Here is a 19730-nt window from a genome sequence, read left to right as displayed (position 1 = left end):
CCCCGCCCCCCTCGCCCGGGGAGCCCCGCCCGCGCAGCCCCGGCCCCACTACGCAACAAGTTCTCATGGCGTTTGCCGCGCCGTCGTCGTCGTCACGGTTTTGTTCGCTCGCAGGTTCACCCCACCTTGAGCGGGGCGCGTGGGTCTGCACGCGAGGGTTGGCGAGAGAGGCGCTATGGCACTATCATCGTTGCGATCGATTTCACCGCCAGCAGAGAACATCAACAATTGGTTAGAAGAAAGTGTAACGATCGACTGAAAAATAATAAAAACACAAAAGAAGAGGGATTGTCGCGCGCTCCTTTGTTTTGCCTGCAGCAGCGCGGATTGATTTTTATTTTACCCGGAAACACTCGCATAACTTATTGAACGCGCATGTCCCGGCGGCATCGCGTGACCACGTTTCCCGCGCGGCCTCGAGCGACCTTCAACGACCTCGCGACGGGCCGGAAATAGAGAGTGCAATCGATGATCCACAACCCTTGTGCGGGCGGGCGCCGCGGCCTGTGGAGGACGGTGCCCGCGCCCCGCGCCCGCGCCGCCGGGAGCCGCGGCGGCGACCGTTCGATGCGCGCGACTCAACAACTGCTGCTCGGCCGCGGGAGGGGCGCGTACAGGAGACAACGCGGCCAGACGTCTACACACGCAGCGGCAGAAAACTGTTTAGCGCGTTTGAAGAATGCCCATCGGCCCGGGCCCGGGTCGGCCGAGGCGAGCTGCACAGAACGCCCCGCCGCGCCGCGCCAAAGCCACGATGACTGCGCGCCTTGCCAGGCCGGGCCGAGGGCCGGGGGCCGCGACGCGGGCATCGCAGCAGGCAGCAGGCCCATTGGCACGGCGATTAGCTGGCGACACTCCCACGCCGGCCCCCCGGGGGCCCCCTGCGAAGCCCCCGGACGTCTCCCCGCCCCGGCCTGCCTCCGGCCTGCCTGCTCCGGCCTGCCCCCGGGGTGCAGCGGACTCATCAGCCGGAAGCAGGATACGATTTGTTGCGACAGGGGCTCAAAATGTTTGGCTGCGACGAGGCCCGCGCCACAAAGGACCGAGGCAGCGGGGCTACGATTAGGTCAACAGAGGCGACAGGAGTGGGAAGACCTCCCCTCCCCCCTCTGGTCCCGTCTGGTCAGCGTGGCGGGGGGCCCGCAGGGGGGTCTTGTGGCTGGCGGGGCGGGGGAAGAAGAGTGCGGCGTGGACGGGGGCCCCCCTGCGGACATTCGCAGAGGCTGGACTATGCCGATCAAACCGGAGAAATGCCCGAGGAGGCCCCTTTTTTCCTCGAGTGCCGGGGGAGGGCTGCTAGTCGAGCGTCTTCCTATTGCGGATCGCGATATTGTGACAGTTGTCGAGAATGTCGCTTTAGAAATTGGCCTCCCCGGATGCGTCTTCAGCTGTTGCCCGTAGGGAGACCCAAGGAGATGTGCGAGGTGGACGCATCGACGCAGCAACTCCTCCTTGTCTATGTGGGTGGAATGGGGGGGGGGGGGCTATAAGGTACGAGACGTAGGTATTCCGAGGAGTATCGAGCAAACATGAGACGCAAGAGGCAGGCGCGCGCGTCTCGCCCGCGCCTGCGCAGGGCAGGGCTGCCTCTGGCTGGCACCAGTTGGGCGCGACGCGCGAGCACGCCCGTGGCCTTGGTGGCCTCGGGGACCCTCCGCCGCGCGAACCTCGCAGCTTTTGCGCCTCAAGGTCACGCGGCCGCGGTCCCCCGCAGGAGGTGCGGCGGCGGGCGGCGGGTTTGGCTGAGCGATCGAGCGACTCGAGCCAGGAGTGCGCCAGACCCGGCCAGGCAAAGACCCGGCCGTGGCGAGCCGCGAGTCCTCCTCGAGAGCATCCGCGGCATGATCAAGTGCGATGAGCTTTTAGCCGCGGACCAAGCCACGGGCCACGCCACGTGGAGCGGGGCCCCGGCGGCCGCGGCGGCCCCGGCGGCGGCGTGGCGGCCGGCTCGCATTGACCGCGGTCAGGTCAGCAGGTGGCGGTGCCCCCCGCGCCACGCGCCCAACCAAGCCCGTGCTGCCCTCTCGGTGCTGCCCCAGCGTGATAGGAGTACTGCCTCGTGTCTTTTTCTCGCTCGCCGAACCCTCCAACTACTTTAAATGCAACTTACGTTTTAGCGTCGGGGCTTGAGACGTATGCACCTTTGGACGTAGTTCCGTTGGTTACCACAAGTATAGTCTGCTCGTGGTATCTCCCCGCGTTATTGTGCTCACTGTATGAAGCGCAATGCGATACTTGTATACCATGCCGCGCGCGATGGTCAGGTCACCAAGAAAAACACCGAGAGACAGTCTACAGGAGAGAGTTTGTGACTGCAGTGCGACAGTACGGATGACTAGACTCGCACCTAGAACCCACACTTGCAGGGTTTGGCAGATTCGGACAGCAAGAGAGGGAGGGAAGGGAAGCCCAACCCAAGCAAGCACGGGCTATAAATCGCGCCCCCAACGCACTGATGGCCTCAGTGTGCGTGTGTGTGAGAGAGAGGGAGCGAGATGAGCTGGTCTCATCGTACCCATTGTGCAATGTCCAGCACCCCACGGAGAGTTCTCACACCTCCCGGCCGAGGAGAGATGCCCCTCCCCCCCCCCACCCCGCCTCGACTTCTCCCCTTTCCCTCCCCTTTCCGGGTCGGCCGTCGCCACCCGCGGCGCGCTCGCTGGACTCCTATCATTCCAGCAATAAAGGGAGGAGAGGACAGTACAGTGCCTCTCGGCACACTGGCCGCTGGCTGGACCACGGTCCTGGGCCCGGGCTAGGCACACGGGCTGCTGCGTGTATTACGACCTTGCGAATAAAGACATTAAGGGTGAGGGGTCGCTGTAGCAAAGTAGCCAGTTAGTTGCCCAAGTGGACCTCGCAGTTTAATAATGCTTATCCTGCTCGTCTTTCCAGCGATCGAAAACACGCACAGCAATGATAATACGGTTCCGGCTGTCCTTGTTTTCAGAAGAAATGAGGAAATCACCATTGGAACCAATGCACATGAAATGGAATTACTGTGGTCAAAGAGAAAATTCAGCAAACTTTACGCACTGCGGTTCCGGCCCTGATTTCCTGCGTTTCTTCTCGAAACGCGCAGAGACGAAACAACCTATATTACCGCAATGCCCCCCTCAGAGTTTTCGAACATTTTGATCCGAGGTACGCCACGCGACACGGCGCCAGTCAAACGGGCCCGCGGCGTGGGCGGCGCCTTGGTCGCGGTGGACGGAACGTTCCGCCGCTCACCGTGTTCATTCATTCCCCTTCTCTCTCTCCGTCCACTTCCCACCTTCTCTCACCTCGCACGCCTTTGCAGCGCGTCTTTTCCGTGCCACAGTATGAATTCTAGTCTTTCCATTGCTCACCCTAGCCACTCGGACGTGCGAAACGATCCTTAAATCACAATACTTTCGCTTCGCGATCTTGACCTCGTTTGCTGTATGGACTTATCAAGGAGGCTGTGACGGCCGAGAGAGCGAGACAGCGCAACTCGGGGCTCGGCTGAAATTCTTCATGCCGAGAGGAGCATGCTGCTGAAAATTTCTTAGTTTTGGTGTGAAAAATTCGGAAAGTAGCAGAAGCTTTTGTTTGCAGCAAGAAGTAGACGTACTAGAGGAGGGTGTTGCATATTAGATCTGGAGTGTCAACTAGAAATAACCGTTTATTATGGACTTTGATGACTATGAACAGCTCCCGACCGCCAGTGTTTCAACCCATATGATGGCTGGAGCCATCGCTGGGGTAATGGAACACTGCATAATGTACCCCTTGGACTCTGTCAAGGTATGTTTATGCATGGTTTTTACAACTTTTTACATTCCTAACCTACTCTAAACGCTCTCCCTTTTGTGTAGGCCATAGCCCATGGAGTCTGCTCCGTGGCTTTGAACCTCACTTTTAGTTGACTCATTCCTTGAATCTACCAATCTCTAAACCAATTTGGCTTAAAATTTCCGTAAATTTGGACATTTGTTTTCCCAGCTTACACAAAAAAAAATTATTTCATTTTAAGAAAACCTAGCGTCGGCTCGGTAAAGATTAGTAGTCCCGGAGGCCCAGTGCCAGAATATTTTTGATTGCACAATCATCTGACAATCACAACACAATCTAATGACACCCAATTATTTCTCGTTCTATTTGCCTTTCTAGTTTGCTATTTTCAGTAAATCAATGCAATTTTTTTCATCTATGAAGTTTTTAAACTTTTAACTTAGTTTCTTTTTTTTTCCCCTTATTTTCCAAATTTTCACATTTTGTCCATTAGTTTATCAAATTACATGTTTTTATGTATTAGTGAAATTATTTTCACTACTGCATTGCCAATCTCTTCTATGTAGCTTCATAAATCTCAGTTTGCATGTGAAAGTTAGGTTAGGTTTCTGCTTTTACTACATTTTTTAATATCAGATTTCTCCTCAACGGAATCTTGAATTTGTTTAGAAGTTTCATTAACAGACTGTTGCTTCAGTATTTTCAGGTGTTAGTTGTTCACACCTTTTGCTCTTTTCAATTTCTTAGTTTCAGTCTTTTCAATAAACATCTTATTTTTAATATCATGTGAAGTAATATATCTGGCCTTACATTCTCTCTCACCCTGCTAGTTTACCATTCTCCTCAGGATTTTGCATTCAGAAAACAATTTCAATGTAATTCATAGATTTGCGGTTTCCTCCGACATTTGAATAATAACTAAATAATTATAGTTCTCATATAATATTCAATCTATCTTTGTTTCAGACCCGCATGCAGAGTCTAACACCAAATGCGGGCCACGTCCAAAGTGTCACGGGTGTGTTGTCACGAATGGTGCGAGTGGAGGGTGTAAATCGAATGGTTCGTGGAATGGGTCCAGTAGTGTGTGGGGCTGGCCCAGCTCATGCCCTCTATTTCTCATGCTATGAGGCTGTCAAGGAAACTCTCACACACAGAAATACTTTAAACAACCACCTTGCCTACTGTAAGTAGACATGCACATATCAAATTTGTAAATTCAAAAATTTAGAGTCTTTTAAAAATATACTAAACATTTTATTTTTATTATTTTAGTTGCTGCTGGGAGCGTTGCCACCATAATTCATGACTCTGTAATGACACCAGTTGATGGTATGTATATCACATTTCCAATTTTGATGGTAGTTATGTCTGTTGATCACCATTTTCATTAACTCATGTAAATTGTCTTCCAGTGGTGAAACAAAGACTTCAAATGTACAATAGCCCATACAATAATATGCTGCACGCTGCCAAAAACATCTGGAAGCAAGAAGGAATCTGGGCATTCTATAAATCTTACACCACTCAATTGAGTATGAATATCCCATTTCAGAGTATTCACTTTGTAATGTATGAGTTTTGTCAAAGTATTACTAACAAGGATAGGTCATACAATCCTAAGGCTCATATGGTGTCAGGAGGTATTGCAGGAGGAGTGGCTGCTGCTATAACAACTCCCCTTGATGTTTGTAAAACACTTTTAAATACTCAACAAGCAGCGAAAACAGATGGCTTTCTCGAAGCTGTCCGAACAGTTTATCGGTTAGGAGGTTTACAAGGCTTTTTCCGAGGTTTGGTTGCAAGGGTCTTATTTGTATGTCCATCTACTGCAATTTGCTGGTCTACCTATGAACTTTTTAAGTATTTGTTGCAAAATGAGAATGAAGAGAGAGTTGAGGAAATCATTGGCAGCAATCCAGGGTCTGTTGTAAAATCTGCTGTTAGTAGTACAGCCTTATATGTACCTTTCCAGACTGTGTCGGCAATGCATAGGCCTGATGAGAATGTCATTCCAGCACCCCCTTGATCGATTTTCCTCTCGCTAGCCTTAGATAGAAGCAAAAGCTTCTTATGTATTGTTTAGCTCTAGGAATATGACATGATGGGATAACATCTATCATTCCCAGGAAGTTTTCTCTTTCATTTCTGCTGTTCTTTTTCACTATCACCACATTCTGTTCCTATGCGTATCAGAATTGTTTCATTCTATAAGATCTACCTTGCAATATTCTATTATATTCTTTAAGGACTTGGATAATATTTTCTAGTTTCTGAGTTAGCTGTGATTTGCTCTCAGTCTAAATTAAGAGTTATTTCTAAATGTACAATACCTGGAGTTGATTACGTACTCACAAATTTGATGGTGGCTCAGTTTTACCCGTAACTTTTTGTTAGTAGCCTTGTTTTTTTCTGTTTTTTTTTCCTTGACTTACATGCATGCAAATTATAAATATGTTCAAGTTAATTTTAGATAGTTTGAAATTTACATCTCGTTTGTACACAGCCTTGGACGTAAATAATTCTTTCTATTCAGTAACAACTAGAACTGCAGCAACAGCTTTTCTCAAATATTTAATCTATCTTAGAAAAGTGATGTTACTACTGTGTTCAGACAATAAGCTTTTGTTTGTTTTTGTATTAATTTAATCTTCAAAAACAATTGTGTAGCAGGCCTCTCCCTAAGGTTTTGGTAGGAAAAGTTCATCCTGCTGTGAAGTATGCGAATTTACATTTGATCTCATATCACTCACTATCACACGATTTTGGGATGTTATTTTATCTATCTTCTCAAGCTTACATATTAAGTGTTATACTATACATAGTAAGCTGTAATTGTTCATCTGTTATGCATACATAGCACTTCACAATCAATCCTTTCTGGAGGTTGGGAGGGTACTAAACTTAATGTCTATTGAATCAAACAGTAATATTCTGTTCCTCAAATAATTTCTATGTAAAAACAAAAACATATCAGTGAATCATTTTGTTGTTGTTAATGTATGGCTTACATACATTAATGCAAAACTGCAGGGTAGAACCTTTTCCATCAGAACATTTATGTGCAAGGCTGTGTACAGTACTGTGCTGTTGATTCATGGAATAGGAACCATATGACAGTCTGCGTCTGCATTGTTTACTTCCATGTGTCAGTTAGCCTGTTTTAAGCCGTGAAGATCACGGGAAGGACCAAACGTCAATATTTCGGCCATCGGGTGTGTTAATGTTAACTTGTTCACGGCTGGACCGTAATAAGTAACTTAACATTTTTGTTAAAATTCCTTTTTCCAAAGGTCAAGTGTTGTAAATATCCCACATGTTTAGACGTTGAAGACTATGTACAGATGTTACATTGTATATAATGGGTGAGATGGATTGTTTCTCAGAACCTCCCTTCTAGTGGGTCATCTGATTGCTGTGATGGGGTGCGAGAAGAAAAGATTATATATTTTATAGGTATTCATTTCAGTTCAATTTTACTGGCAGTTTCATTATTAAAATTTGAGATTCTTTTAAAATTTAGCCTTATTACACTTAATTTACATTTAGCCATTAATATGTAAAAGACAGTGAAATCTACACTCTAGTACATTTAAAAATTGACAATAGGATACCTGGCTCAGCAATGAAGAATTTGCGTCCTAATTGAAGTTTGTTACAATCTTTAGCTTTTCTTTCTATAGAAGTGTGTTTTCTTTCTTTGCATTAGTTTTCAGCATTATGTTCTTGTGCATTATAAGTTCATATCATATACAAAACTTAACAGCTCAATTCAATTCTCTGTAACATATTCTAAGTAAGTTCTGTGTGATATGGCTGTCATCTGTTTGACAAATTCTAAAGCAAGCAGGAAATCAACAGTTTAAAGAGATTTAGACAGCCCAGTAGAAATTTCCGGACTGGTACAGTTTACTTCTCTTTGGGATTTTGACTCTATGTATCCATGCTTTCAAACATTTCTTTATGTGAGAGGTCATTCTTCCCATTTTGTGTTGTTGCACTTGGTTAGTCTGTTTGTTATTATTGTCCCCTAAAAAAAAAATATCTGCGCTTTGCTTCTTATGATATGTAATTTTACTTGTGGGTTGCTTCTAAACTGACAACTCATGATGCCTTTTGTCTCCACTTTCCCTATGAAATTGTGGTACTTCACTGGAAGACGATGCTCTGAAAGCATGCTCACCTATTCCTGTTTGCATCGGACTTTTATTCTTTTTATCCTTTTGTTAACTTCATAACCACTGTCAAATTTATCTCTCTCATTCTGCAGGATGGTTAGATATTTTTGGGCATCATTGTATTTATTTAATTCTGATCATGTCATTATTTTACAAGTCTCATCTCTTTAATAATGCTGCTTACAATTACTGTATTAAAGAGAGAAGATAGGTACATTTTAATCACGTTTCAGAAAAAATCAAGATCCTATGCACTGGAATGTAACCTGTACAGCCATTGCTCGTGACTCTGTTCTAAATCAGTCAGCCCTGGAACATTTTATCACTTCATTGTCTTGTGTTTATGTAGAACATTTGTACACTGTTTAAAAAGTCAATTGTTATGTATAGTTCAAGAAACAGCATGGCTTTCTTGCAAATATTATAAAGGGTATTTTCAGTGATATCAGCTGTTTCTTCTTAAGAACATTTTAAGTTATCAGCTACAAATTTAGAGTACGAAAAAGGATACTTTCCTTTGATCTGAGGAAAGAAGATTTACAACTACATACTAGGCAATAGTTTTGAATGTGAGAGAACAAACTTTGAGGAACAGTATCAATGGATCTGTTATTTTTGCTTCTTTTTTTTATATCTGGGCCGCTTTTTGGTGTGTGGATGTCATAATTTGGTTTCTACATGATATTGTTTCCTCCGCCTCTATATTAGACTTAGAAATAGTTATAAGGTGCGTGTTGTTTTGGTGCTAACATGAGGTCATCTTAGAAGTTAGCTCTGCTCGATATGGTTTGTTTTAATGTAGCTAGTAATTGAACATAGATTGTGCAAAAATCAACTTCAAATCATCAATTGCCCACCCCATTTTGGTATTGCAATGTTTCATGCCGTAAAATGTTTTGTTTTGGTTTCTGTAATTGTCGCCAATTTTTTTATTGCTTCTGCTATGCTAAAATTTCATGATAGATTACAATGGGCTTTTTTTATAGGCCTGATGCTAAATCATAAATTTAAATTTGAATGAATGCTAGCTGTTATTCATGATAGATATGTTGAAACAATGTCAGCACTTACTGCTGGAAACAATTTGCTTTCATTCATTAACAATGCTGAACACAATATAGGATACTGTAATAGTGAAATGATTAATTGAAAATTGTTATTGTTTTATTTCTTCGGGCAGAGTTATAGTGGATTTTGATTATTTTAAAACTCCAATTCAACTCGCGCAATTATTAATCTGTGATTAGGGTCTTTATCATGGCTTGCTTTGTGATATTGACTTTGAGAGGAAAGTAATATCATGTTTGCACCAGCCACGACTCCAACCCAGCCACGGTCTACTCCAATTATTGGTGCCTGTCTGTATTTGCCTGAAATAAAAACAGTATTGCTCTATGTTCTTCAGACCTACAATGTTTGAACATTGGAGTGAGTGACTAGTTACACATTTAATAAAAATCCTTATGTATGCATACGCACGGTAATTTTCACTTTGTTCACCTCTTAGTGCTCCCAAAACTTTACCCATTGATTCTCGCCGCAATTTGAATGAACTCTTCTTCCACTCTATCAACAAACAAGGGAAGTCCAGTGCGCTTTTTCTATTGGGGGTAGCAGGGGCACCACCCCCACGTGATAGTGCCGGAATCTACCCCGACCATACCGTTGCACACTCGTGGTGGTGTGGTGTGTGTACGGCAGGCCCCTCCTCGCAGAGTCCCGCCCAGCTGCGGCGTGGCGTTGCGCCGTGGTATCAGTTGGGCTCGGTTCAGTTCATCCCCGTCCGTCCACCATGGCCGCCTCGCCTCGCGCCCCGGCCCTGGCCCCGTCCGTGCCCCCGCCGCAGCCGGCCCCGGCCCCGGCCGCGGGCGGCAGAGGCAGAGGCAGTCCGATGACAACCGAGCTGGGGCTGTGAACGAGGCGGACGGAACGGGACGGAACGACCGAGTGACGGACGACGCGGCGGCCGCGTTCTGACGGCGTGATCTTGTGCGGCTCGCTCTGACGGGCAAGTGCCGGGCCTCAGAGGGAAGACCAGCGGCAGCACTGTGGCCGGCGCGGTCCGGACGGGGGCCCTGTTTGGAGAGCAGACGCTGTGTTTGTCCGAGAGGAGATTGTGTGACGCTTCGCCTGCTTCGCCTGCTTCGCCGCGAGGCCCAGCGCCGAGTGAAGGTTCGCTCCCACACACGACCACCCCCACCCCTCCCTAGGGGGGTGTGCCCGTGGCCGGCAGCGGCGGCCTGGCCGCGGCACGGGACGAGGTTGTCAACACGGCGTGCGCGGCATGTTGCAGGACGCAGAGAGGTGCTTGGTGTCGACAGGGTGCTTAGTCCTACGGCTGCACAATGCGCGCAAGCTGACACCGCCCGGACACCTGTGGCATGCGCGGGCGGCCGGGCCGCGTGGGCGAGAGGACCTCGGCGAGGACATGGGGCCCTGCAGGAGGTAGGGCGTGCCTCCGGCCATGGCCATGGAGCCTCCCCTGCTGGCTGTGGAGGGCGTGACCGCCCCGTGCTGCCTCGAGGAGCACCCCTCTGATCAGTACTTCATCCTCACCATGGACACCAAGGTCGCAGACGAGGGGGCGGCGAACCTGCAGGAAAAGCCCGGGATTGAGGTAAGTTGTGCTGCTGAACGTTGCAAATCTTGCAAGGGGGGGGGGGGTCCTGTACTTTGTCTCTGGATGCTTACCACCTTTGCTGTGTAGGCACTGCACGTCCGAGCCCTCCTCGAGCGCGCCCAGGCCGAGGCCCTGGCCGAGGCCTGCCTGGAGGACGCTTGTCCCGCTTGTCCGGCTGCGGCGAGGGCGCAGGGGCTGCCGGCCGCCCCCGCCAGGCCAGCCCACCTCCTCTACGGCCTTCACGACCAGCCGCCCGCCCTGGTGGTGCTGCTGCTGGCCGTGCAGGTGAGTCACCGGGCCGTGCGCCGTGCGCCGTGTCGCAACGTGACGCCGCGCCGGCCACAGATCGGTATGTCGTATGTCATATGTGGCGGGTGCAGGCGCACTCCCCCATGCGCCCCACCTCCCCCCGGGGCACGCGAGTGCTAAACCGTGTAAGAGAAGAGCGCCGCCCACGCCAAGCACGTGACCGCGGTGGTGTCCGGCGGGGGCGGGGCGTGGTGGGCGGGGCGGGTTTACTCTAGAGAGACAATCTCATGTCGGTACGCAGTGCTACTACTTGCGGCCCTGCTGCCGCCCTGCCCGCGGCGGTCCCACCGGGTGAATAACCTGCTCGGCCAGGCCGCACAGCCAGATATCGTTTGTCGGTCACATGCCACGCGGTCTTATTATTGGAGCGCGTATGCCGGGGCCGCGTGGAGGTAATTACACCGGGAGTTTGTCGAGCAGGCGCCTGTGTCCCCGCCTGGCATGACGACGGCGTGCCCCCGCCGCCCCCGCCGCCCCCACCTCCCCCGCCGCAAAGATGCTTCTGCTGGGGCTTCCCCCGTTGTTGTATCTGGGAGAGGGGTGGAGGGTGCTGATAACTCGGGGTCACACGTGTTCGATTTGGTCCTGTGGTATCATGTTGGGCCCAGCAGCGGCGCGGAGGCGTTTGTTGCTTTTGACGACGCGAGTCTCTCTCTTCGTTTTGTCTTTTATCAGGTCGGATCGCCGTTTTATGATGCGCCTTGGATGTCGGGATGGTTGTTTTTGTCGTTATCGCCGCCCCATCGCTGCTCGCACTGTGGCGGGGCGGGCGGGGCGGGGCGGAAGTGATTGTGTGTGTGGCCAGTCGGGAACGCGTGTGTGGAGCCGTAATTAGTGTCGCTTTGTTTGCACGTTATGTCGCCCAAAGCACGGAAGAAACGTCTACGATTATAGGTCATGCGGACGTTGCTTTAAATTCTCGGGGGTCCATACGACTTGTACCGCGCATATGTGGAATCAAAGGAAATTAGAAGAAATGCATTAAAAATGAAAATGCTCACTCTGGAAATTAAAAGACTAGATAAATTACACTAAAACTTCAGAAAAAGATTGAAAAAAAATTGTTTGGAAATCGTCGAAAAGTAATGTAAATTTGGTTTTGAATACTTTACGTGCAACTGCCCTGCAGCACTGCCTGCTGGCCCTGTTGCCCTGCCTGCTGGTGGTGGACTGCCTGTCGCCCGTCCTGTGTCTGCACTCCGAGGACCCCGCCCGCGCCGAGCTGCTCTGCCGCCTCCTGCTCGCCACGGCGCTCGCCACCCTCGTCAACAACACGTCTGCCGGACTAGGGTGTGTGAGTTTGAGTGCCCCGTCGTGGGGAAAAACGTTTAATTCTCTTGGCTGGTAATGTTTCAAATTTTTGTTTTATGTTTTGCAAATAATGATAAGTTGCGTATCGTGTTGGTAGGATTGGTTTGGTGCAGGGCCCGTGCGTGGCCTCGATCGCCGCGGCGCTGTTGGTGGCGGACCACGGCCTGGGCCAGGACGACCAGGGCGAGGACGTCGAGACGGCCGCCTGCCCCTCGCTGGCCGACCAGTTCGCCATGGGCCACGAGAACATGAAGCCCGTGTGGCAGCCGCGCGCGCGCCGCGTGCAGGCCGTGCTGCTCGTCGCCTCGGCGCTCTCGGTGGCCATGTCGGCGGCGGGTGAGTGCCGGCGGGTGCGGGGAGGGGAGGGAGGGGGTCGTTGTCGCTGCGATGACCTGCCCCTGACGTGCATGTCTTGCTGCTCAGGATTGCCCCGGCTGATCGCGCGCTTCCAGACGCCCATCACTGCCGCCGTGGCCACCTTCCTCAGCGCCCTGCCCCTCGTGGGGTACACCATCAACGCGGCCTCCGGGAACTGGATCGGCGCACTGTCGTAAGTACCACTTACAGGATCACCCTCTGCCCCCGCCTGGGGGCGCCTGCGGCATAGGCAGCCCATCCGACGCCTGTGCTTATCACCTTGCCGAGCATGGACGAGTCTGACGACCACCCCCACGCGCGCCGTGTCCGAGGGGTGGACGGCTGACCGGCGCAGCCAAGCCGGCGCTGCTGATAACGGCCCTGGTCACGACGGAAACCTTGTCCCTCCAGGGGCGAGCTGGGCGCGCTGCTGTGCTGTGCGGCGTGGCGCTGGCGCTGCCTGTCCGTGCCCGAGTGCAGGCGTGATCTTGTCCCCCGTGTGCGTGCTCGTGACGGTCTCCTTGTCCCTCTAGGGGCGCGCTGGGCGTGCTGGTGTGCGGCGTGGCGCTGCGCTGCCTGTCCGTGCCCGTGCCCGTGTGCAGCGTGCGGCGGGGCGGGCTGCGCGCGCGCGTCCTCCCCGCCGTGTCCCTGCTGTGCGTGCTCGTGACGCTGCTCGTCGGCTGGTCGGCGTGCGCGCTGCTCACCGCCGCGGGCCTCGTCTCCCCGAGCAACCGCCTCGTCACCTCCGAGTGGCGCGAGGACCGCGTGCACGCCCGCGAGGTCTTCGCGATCCCTTGGCCGGGTAAGTGAGTTGATGTTACACTTGCACTGATGTGTAAATTTCTATTAACTTCCTTATGTATTAGAGATGGTTTTAAAATGTGTCGCTTAGTCGGTGGCCCCGGCCCGGGCCTTCCTCACATCAGCTAACCCCTCGCTCCTCGTTGCAGCCCCGTGGGGGTGGCCGAGCCTGAGCGGCGTGTCCTGGGAGGTGGTGGCGTCCGCGGTGGCCGCGGCGCTGGTGGCCAACACCACGGCGAGCCTCACGACGTTCTACGCCGCAGGGGCGTCCGCTTCCGTCGGTGAGGTTCCCCAGATTCCCTGTTGGCCGCGTGCCGCTATGGGGTCGCCTGCTGTTGTTGTTCATGCCCCACTTCGTGGTCCTCAGGTCGAGCTCCGGACGGGCGCGAGCTGCAGAGGGGCACCCTGGTGGGCGGCGGCGTCTCCTTCCTGGCGGCGTTCTGGGGCGCGCTGTCCCTGGTCGGCGGCGGCCAGGAGACCCCCGGCGTCATTCCTCTGACGCAGGTGAGGGGACGACGGGTCCGGCAGCGCCACGCGACGCCCGCGACCGACAGCGCTAACGGCTGTGTGCTCTTGTTGCAGGCGGGGCCCGTGACGGCGGCCAGGCTCGCGGGGGCGCTGCTGCTGGCGCTGTCCTTCTTCCCCGCGCTGGCGGCGGGGCTCGCCAGCATCCCGCAGCCGTTGCTGGCCGGCGTGGGGCTGGCCGTCCTGGGCGCGGGGGCGGGCCAAGGTGAGTCCACGCGGGGCTGCAGGGGGTGGCGGAGCAGCAGTCCGTCGGGCGACAGCCCTGCTCGACGGGGTTTAACTGCGTGAAGGAGGCGCACCGTTCCGAAAATAGAGAACGAGTCCGGGGAACAGCTGATAAGCCCGGCCCTTTTGCTGCGCTCTCTGCTGCGGCTGCGCGCGACGGTCTCCGCGCCGGTCTGGACCGGCAAGCCCCGCCCCGCCCCTGGCCGCTGCTTACCCAGTGTTTGTTTACCGGTTCGCTTTCCTTGTAAAAAGGCGACAGGGACGGGGCGGCGTGCTGCATAATCTCTCGCAGCAGCAGAGGCTCCGGGTTTTCGATATCCGCACAAGCCGATTGTGATTGGCGTTTACCATCTGCGCAGGACTGACCTACCTCCGGGGCACCGACCTGAAGTCGGCGAGGAACTGCATCGTCCTGGGCACTTCTGTCCTCACGGGTGTGGTGAGTACAAAACGCATTACGTCACTCTTACATGCTATCGCCAGGTGATGCACGCCGTGAAGTTCACATGAACGTGTGGTGGGTGTGAGTGTCGCTCGCCGCACCGTCCCTGCAGCCGGCAGCCTAGTCCCGCGTTGCATTTTCTCGGCCTCTATCTCCCCCCTCTTCGGAGTGTTCTGAATGGAAGATGGAAGGTATAGTTGCGGCGTGTTTCGGAAACTCGATCCGTCGCAGCCGTTATCTACCCTCCATTCGACGGCCGGCCGCGCCCCGGGGACCGTAGGCAGCCGTGAACGTTCTAGCACACGCGCGAGCAGGGTCAGCGGGGCGCAGGGGCCAGGCCTGGGGGTTGGTGCGAGAGATAAAAGTGACTTGCGGCGGGAGAGAGAGAGAGAGAGAGAGAGAGAGAGAGAGAGAGAGAGAGAGAGATGCTAATAAACCTGCACCCTCCGCGCGTTCCAGCCGTTGGCCCGCGGTGGCCACTCGGCCGCTCCCATACTACCCCCCGCGAGCTGCGGGGGCCGGGCGGGCGGGACGGGTCGTGTTGACGGCGACCCAGAGATTGGGCCCAACGTCGGTGCAAGCGCGTCGGGAGGGGGTGTTTTTTAAAGGCCTGTGCCGGGGCAACCACCAGCGTCACCACCCGGCTCTTGTCTCTCGGCGGCTCAGGCGGAGCCCTGCCCTCTGGACTGGGGAGTGCCTTTCCCCTCGGCGTGCCCTGGCCTGGCCATGCGTCGGCCGGGGGCCGGGGGGTTTGACCTGGTCCAGCCCAGCCGATCACCCCGGGTCCCCGGTACGGTGTGACGTCGGCCGAGGGACAGAGTGTGCGATCAAAGGAGCTGTCTCTGGGGTGCGAGCGAGATGCTCGTGGGGTAGTATGACGTACGGCAGTAAAGAATGGGAAAACTCGAAAACACGAGCGTGAAAGTGTCCCAGCCCCAGCCTTTGCTGGTTGTGTGTTGAACGCTTCCCTTATTCCGCCCTCTACTCTAGCCGCCCTACTGCAGGTGGCATGTTTCAGGCCCAGGCCCACCTTTATCGTTTGGGGGGGGTGGGGCGCCCAACGACTCCCTCGTTATATCCAAACCCCTTACATTTGCGAGAGAGAGGACCCGACCGGGAGTCTCGCTGGAGCGCCTAGATGAAGACTCCATGTTCTGAATCCGAGCGCAGTTTTATGGGTAGGAGTGCGAGAGGTGCGAAAGGGTGATCCCCCCCTCCCCCCTGCCAAGGTCAGCCGTTGTAAGAAGCCGAATGCAACCAGCGAAACAACCCCCGCCTCACCCAGCCACAGCCAGCCTAAATCCAAAACTCCACCTACCATTTCATCAAAACCAAAAAGATAATATACATGTGAAAAAGTACCGAAAGCTGGTCTGAAAGCAGAGTTGCAGGGCAGACTCTGCTCTCTGCTCCGTCCCCCCTCATCCCTCGAGCCCACGTCCGTCTGTTCGGCCGTCCGGCCGTCCAGCAGCCAGTCCACTCCGAGCGCGGAGAGAGAGGCGAGCTGCAGCGGCAGCGCCACCTACAAAAAGAGGACGGCTTCCCCGATCAAGCGTCATTTCCCGCTGGACGTTCGCTCCGCGCTCATCCCCGGCGCTCCCCAGCACGCCCAGGCCCCCGGGCCCTGACACCCTGGCGTCGCCGCAGACAGTGTTGGTAAACAGTGGACACCCCGCACACCAAGTAGAAGTGGTCCTCCGCGTCGACCCTCCAGCCACCAACACGACGCCCGCCGCGAGCACCGTGGTCCTGTCGGAGCAGCGACCGCCCCTATTGGAGGTCCCCGGGCGAGCATCGCGCCTGTGAGCTCCCCCGTCACCGAGCTCCCCACCGTCGCCGTCGATCCGCGGGCCAGGCCCGGTCCGCGTCGCCGCCACCATCACCCTCGTCGACTCTATGCGCAACACGGCCTGCTCGTTGTCCTGGACGCACGACCGGTGTACGGACAAGTGCCATCGTACCGCTGCGCGCCTCGAGTGCTTTCGCTGGCACTCGCCCGTGCTGCTACTCTTCGACGAACATGGACGGCTTGGGGATGCTGTTGTCGCTGGCCGCCACCTCCGTGCCCTGCCCCGTGCAGATGGGCTGGCAGCTGGCCACCATGTCCGTGACGTCCGCGACGCCGTGCAGGAAGCCGGAGTGCAAGCAAGTGCGTGGCAGCAAGAAGAAGCACCGGCATCATCACCACCACCACCATCATCATCACCACCACCATCACCACCACCATCATCACAATCATCATCACCATCGCAGCACTGCAAAAGACAATATCGTATCGATCACTTCGTCGACGGCACTCACTACGTCCACGGCGTCGTCGGCAACGTCAACCACCTCGTCGGCGATCGAAGAAAACAAACCGTACGTAGAGTGGTACTTCCTGTAGTGGTGGTTGCAAAGTGTGTACGGGCGGGGGGACCATACGGGGGTGCGAGCGATGTTGGGGGAAGGGTGGGGGCGGCGCCAGCTAGCGCCAGGCGATGCGCGGGCGGCGCCAGCGAGGGCGATTTCTGACGAGACAGAGACGGCGGGGTGCGATGTGATCTGATAAGTCAACAGTCCCTTTCAACCTAAGCCCGTTTGCTGCCGCTGGGTCGGCGACGCGGGACGTCTGCAGGGCAGCGCGCCTCCTGTTGGGGCTGTATCGCGGGGTGGTTAAAGATGGGTGCGTCTTTGTGCATTGCAGTGTGTCGCCGGGCGCCTGGGACTGCCAACGCTCTCCGCTGACGCTCGCGCCGCTCGGCTGGAAGGTGTGGACTCCGTGGATGCGGTGGCTGCGGCTGTCGTGGCTGCGAGTCCGCTCGCCGGCGCCGCGTTGAGCCTCCTGCTCGAGGCCCTCCTGCCCCTGCCCATGGCTCTGCTGGAGCGGGCCAGGATGACGCGACCGAGCCCGGTGTGACGTGGCGGTGGCGGGACCTGACGACTGGGGACGACCGAACTTGCAGGTGAGTGAGTTGGAAGACTTTTTGGGGGTCGCCCAGGCGTGATTTTGCACTGCGTACAAATCTAATGTCGAAATTGTGTCATCTTCTTCAGGTTGTTCTGTAAATACAAGATACCATGACTGGCTGCTCGAATAGTGGTCCGCTCCAAGATGTTTTGTAAATATTATCCTGGTGGCAAATCCCATATGACCGATATGACATGACAATACGTACCACTAAAATGTAAGGTATGCTTGTATATAAATGACCCTTGTGATAAATGCTGCTTAGGTAAATTGTAAATATATTATGTAACTATTTATTTTTGTGATTTTAAGACCATGATTAAGACACCCCTTAATGTGGAAGATTACGCTTCTCTTAAATTGTGCAGACTTCATTCTTAGTTCAAATTCAGCATTGCATGACTTGGTCTCCTGTGAATTTGTGCTTTCAAAGAACGAGTTTTCCTACTGATATTTACTTAACTATTTTATTTACTTAACCTTTTGATGGTAAAAAGTATTCTGGAATTGTTTAATCTTCTACTCAAAAATTTATTAAGATATCATGTTGTAAAATAATTTAATCTTTGACTTGCATTATAGAAAGTAGCTCAGAAAGTAGTCTACATTGAATCATCTCATTTTGTATATCTATTGTTTTACATTATGTCGTTTTATATTGATTGGCAGTGTACCAGACTTCCTTTAATATTCCAGTTTAAACCAATAAAGCACAATGAAATGTTTGTAAGAGAGTTCTTTTTTTCCCTTCTTCTGTTACCACAAAACAGGCATTCAGTGGCCATTGGTGGCATTCCCTTGCCCTTTTCTCAGCGTGAAAATAATGCGTTATTGGCAGTACAACACACGCTTGTTTGTTGACGTCAGCTCCAGGTCTGCTGCTTGTTTACCTCCTCAAGCTGAAGCTTTGTTCTGTCTGTTGATTTGTGTTCTGGATCGTCTGACTTAATTTGATTTATCAAAGAAAATGGAAAGCTTCAAATCGATAGTCGTCATGGACCTTGAAAGTAGTGGTTTGCCGAGCTCGGTGGGAAAGACAAAAATAACAGAGCTCTCCTTTGTGGGTGTCCTTGTTCAACACATTATGAGCTGCCACAAGACTCGAGCAAAAGTACCGAGAGTTCTTCAGAAACTAAATTTGTGCTTTTATCCTCACAAGAGAATAGATTTTGAAGCTACAGAAATTACGGGTGAGTTCTTGAATAAATTAAGAACTACATAACCTTCAAACACAATGTTGCGTTACTACATCTTGACTATCATTTGACAGGATTGGACAATTTCATGCTGGAAGATATTCCAGTATTTAATGAAGATGCGTGTGCATTATTAATTGGGTTTCTAGAGCGCATGCCTTCTCCCGTGTGCCTTGTGGCTCACAATGGATTTAAATTTGACTTCCCTTTGTTGAAAGCAGAGTTATCCGCAAAAAGTCAGGTATGATTTATCTTTTTTGTGAAATGTATTGATGAAAATAATGCAACCCTTTCTTCTTTCTTTGTCTTTTATATTGATGCAGTTCAAATTTTTTACCTAGTGGCTTTCCTCCTCTTTCAGACGTTTCCAGACAGCATTATCTGCGCTGATTCTCTGATGGCATTTAGAATTCTGTACCCAATAAGCCCCTCATCTTGGTGTAGTTCTCAAACTGTACCTGGTATCCATGCTATATCACCACTTGCTACTCCAATCGGAGGGTCTCCAAATGCACAAGGTAGTAATTCCTTGGTACGGAGCGTGAGTGATGAGCTTCAAGCAACGAGCTCAGTGACAGGGTACCCAAATAATATTGCCAATGAACAAGAATCTAAAGAAATGCAGAAAGCCAATGAAACAACTCCAAAGCAATTGAAGATATCAGCAGACTGTCCTCTTCCCTTAAAGAGAAAAAATATTCTAACAAATGACGAAAACATAGGCATTAAGAATGGAGGTATCAGGAAAAAGTTATTTAGAGGACAGGAGAAGTTGAAAAGCCATAAACTTGTTGATCTGTATCGTTATATTCAAGGGAGAGAGCAAGATAGTGGCCATCATGCTGAAAATGACACTCTAGCTTTGCTAGAATGTATTGTTTCATCTGCCCCTGAATTTTTGAGTTGGGTTGAACAAAATCATTTGAGTTTTACCAAAATTCCATGCATGTGGTAATAATTTTGTGTGGTATTTTTATAGAGCAAGCTTGCTTTTTAAAGACTGTTTTAAATCATAGTGATCAATGTGTTTTTCAGACGGTGTAGAGTATCTTTTTACCAC

General features: G+C 52.2%; 3 protein-coding genes across 3 annotated transcripts; all 3 read left to right on the top strand.

Moving 5' to 3' along the window:
• The first annotated feature begins 3258 nt into the window (after positions 1 to 3258).
• Positions 3259 to 9408, top strand: LOC113203465 (mitoferrin-1). The gene is made up of 4 exons (XM_026418176.2): positions 3259 to 3768; positions 4723 to 4942; positions 5032 to 5088; positions 5172 to 9408. The coding sequence occupies exons 1-4, from the start codon at positions 3652 to 3654 to the stop codon at positions 5783 to 5785; spliced, it is 1008 nt and encodes a 335-aa protein (XP_026273961.1). The 5' UTR covers positions 3259 to 3651; the 3' UTR covers positions 5786 to 9408.
• Positions 9409 to 9563: 155 nt separating this feature from the next.
• Positions 9564 to 18199, top strand: LOC113203550 (solute carrier family 23 member 2). The gene is made up of 13 exons (XM_026418308.2): positions 9564 to 10106; positions 10228 to 10551; positions 10642 to 10839; positions 11993 to 12153; positions 12272 to 12510; positions 12598 to 12724; positions 13065 to 13333; positions 13482 to 13613; positions 13700 to 13836; positions 13915 to 14062; positions 14442 to 14521; positions 17211 to 17469; positions 17561 to 18199. The coding sequence occupies exons 2-12, from the start codon at positions 10399 to 10401 to the stop codon at positions 17421 to 17423; spliced, it is 1857 nt and encodes a 618-aa protein (XP_026274093.1). The 5' UTR covers positions 9564 to 10106; positions 10228 to 10398; the 3' UTR covers positions 17424 to 17469; positions 17561 to 18199.
• Positions 18200 to 18317: 118 nt separating this feature from the next.
• LOC113203556 (uncharacterized) lies at positions 18318 to 19724 on the top strand. Its single transcript, XM_026418314.2, has 3 exons — positions 18318 to 18664; positions 18745 to 18911; positions 19032 to 19724. The coding sequence occupies exons 1-3, from the start codon at positions 18442 to 18444 to the stop codon at positions 19623 to 19625; spliced, it is 984 nt and encodes a 327-aa protein (XP_026274099.1). The 5' UTR covers positions 18318 to 18441; the 3' UTR covers positions 19626 to 19724.
• Positions 19725 to 19730: the final 6 nt, after the last annotated feature.

Source organism: Frankliniella occidentalis, unplaced genomic scaffold (genome assembly GCF_000697945.3).
Source record: "Frankliniella occidentalis isolate FOCC.00 unplaced genomic scaffold, Focc_3.1 Scaffold14, whole genome shotgun sequence".
In the NCBI taxonomy this organism is placed as follows: domain Eukaryota; kingdom Metazoa; phylum Arthropoda; class Insecta; order Thysanoptera; family Thripidae; genus Frankliniella; species Frankliniella occidentalis.
The sequence above is the reverse complement of the archived record's forward strand: the minus strand, read 5'-3'. Positions and strand labels throughout refer to the sequence as shown.

Coding starts and splice junctions, on each gene's coding strand:
- LOC113203465 (XM_026418176.2), top strand. CDS start 3,652: ATGGACTTTGATGACTATGAACAGCTCCCGACCGCCAGTGTTTCAACC. Junction 3,769..4,722: donor ACCCCTTGGACTCTGTCAAG/GTATGTTTATGC, acceptor TCTTTGTTTCAG/ACCCGCATGCAGAGTCTAAC. Junction 5,089..5,171: donor TGTAATGACACCAGTTGATG/GTATGTATATCA, acceptor ATTGTCTTCCAG/TGGTGAAACAAAGACTTCAA.
- LOC113203550 (XM_026418308.2), top strand. CDS start 10,399: ATGGCCATGGAGCCTCCCCTGCTGGCTGTGGAGGGCGTGACCGCCCCG. Junction 10,552..10,641: donor AGGAAAAGCCCGGGATTGAG/GTAAGTTGTGCT, acceptor TTTGCTGTGTAG/GCACTGCACGTCCGAGCCCT. Junction 12,725..13,064: donor AACTGGATCGGCGCACTGTC/GTAAGTACCACT, acceptor TTGTCCCTCTAG/GGGCGCGCTGGGCGTGCTGG.
- LOC113203556 (XM_026418314.2), top strand. CDS start 18,442: ATGGAAAGCTTCAAATCGATAGTCGTCATGGACCTTGAAAGTAGTGGT. Junction 18,665..18,744: donor TGAAGCTACAGAAATTACGG/GTGAGTTCTTGA, acceptor ATCATTTGACAG/GATTGGACAATTTCATGCTG. Junction 18,912..19,031: donor AGTTATCCGCAAAAAGTCAG/GTATGATTTATC, acceptor CTCCTCTTTCAG/ACGTTTCCAGACAGCATTAT.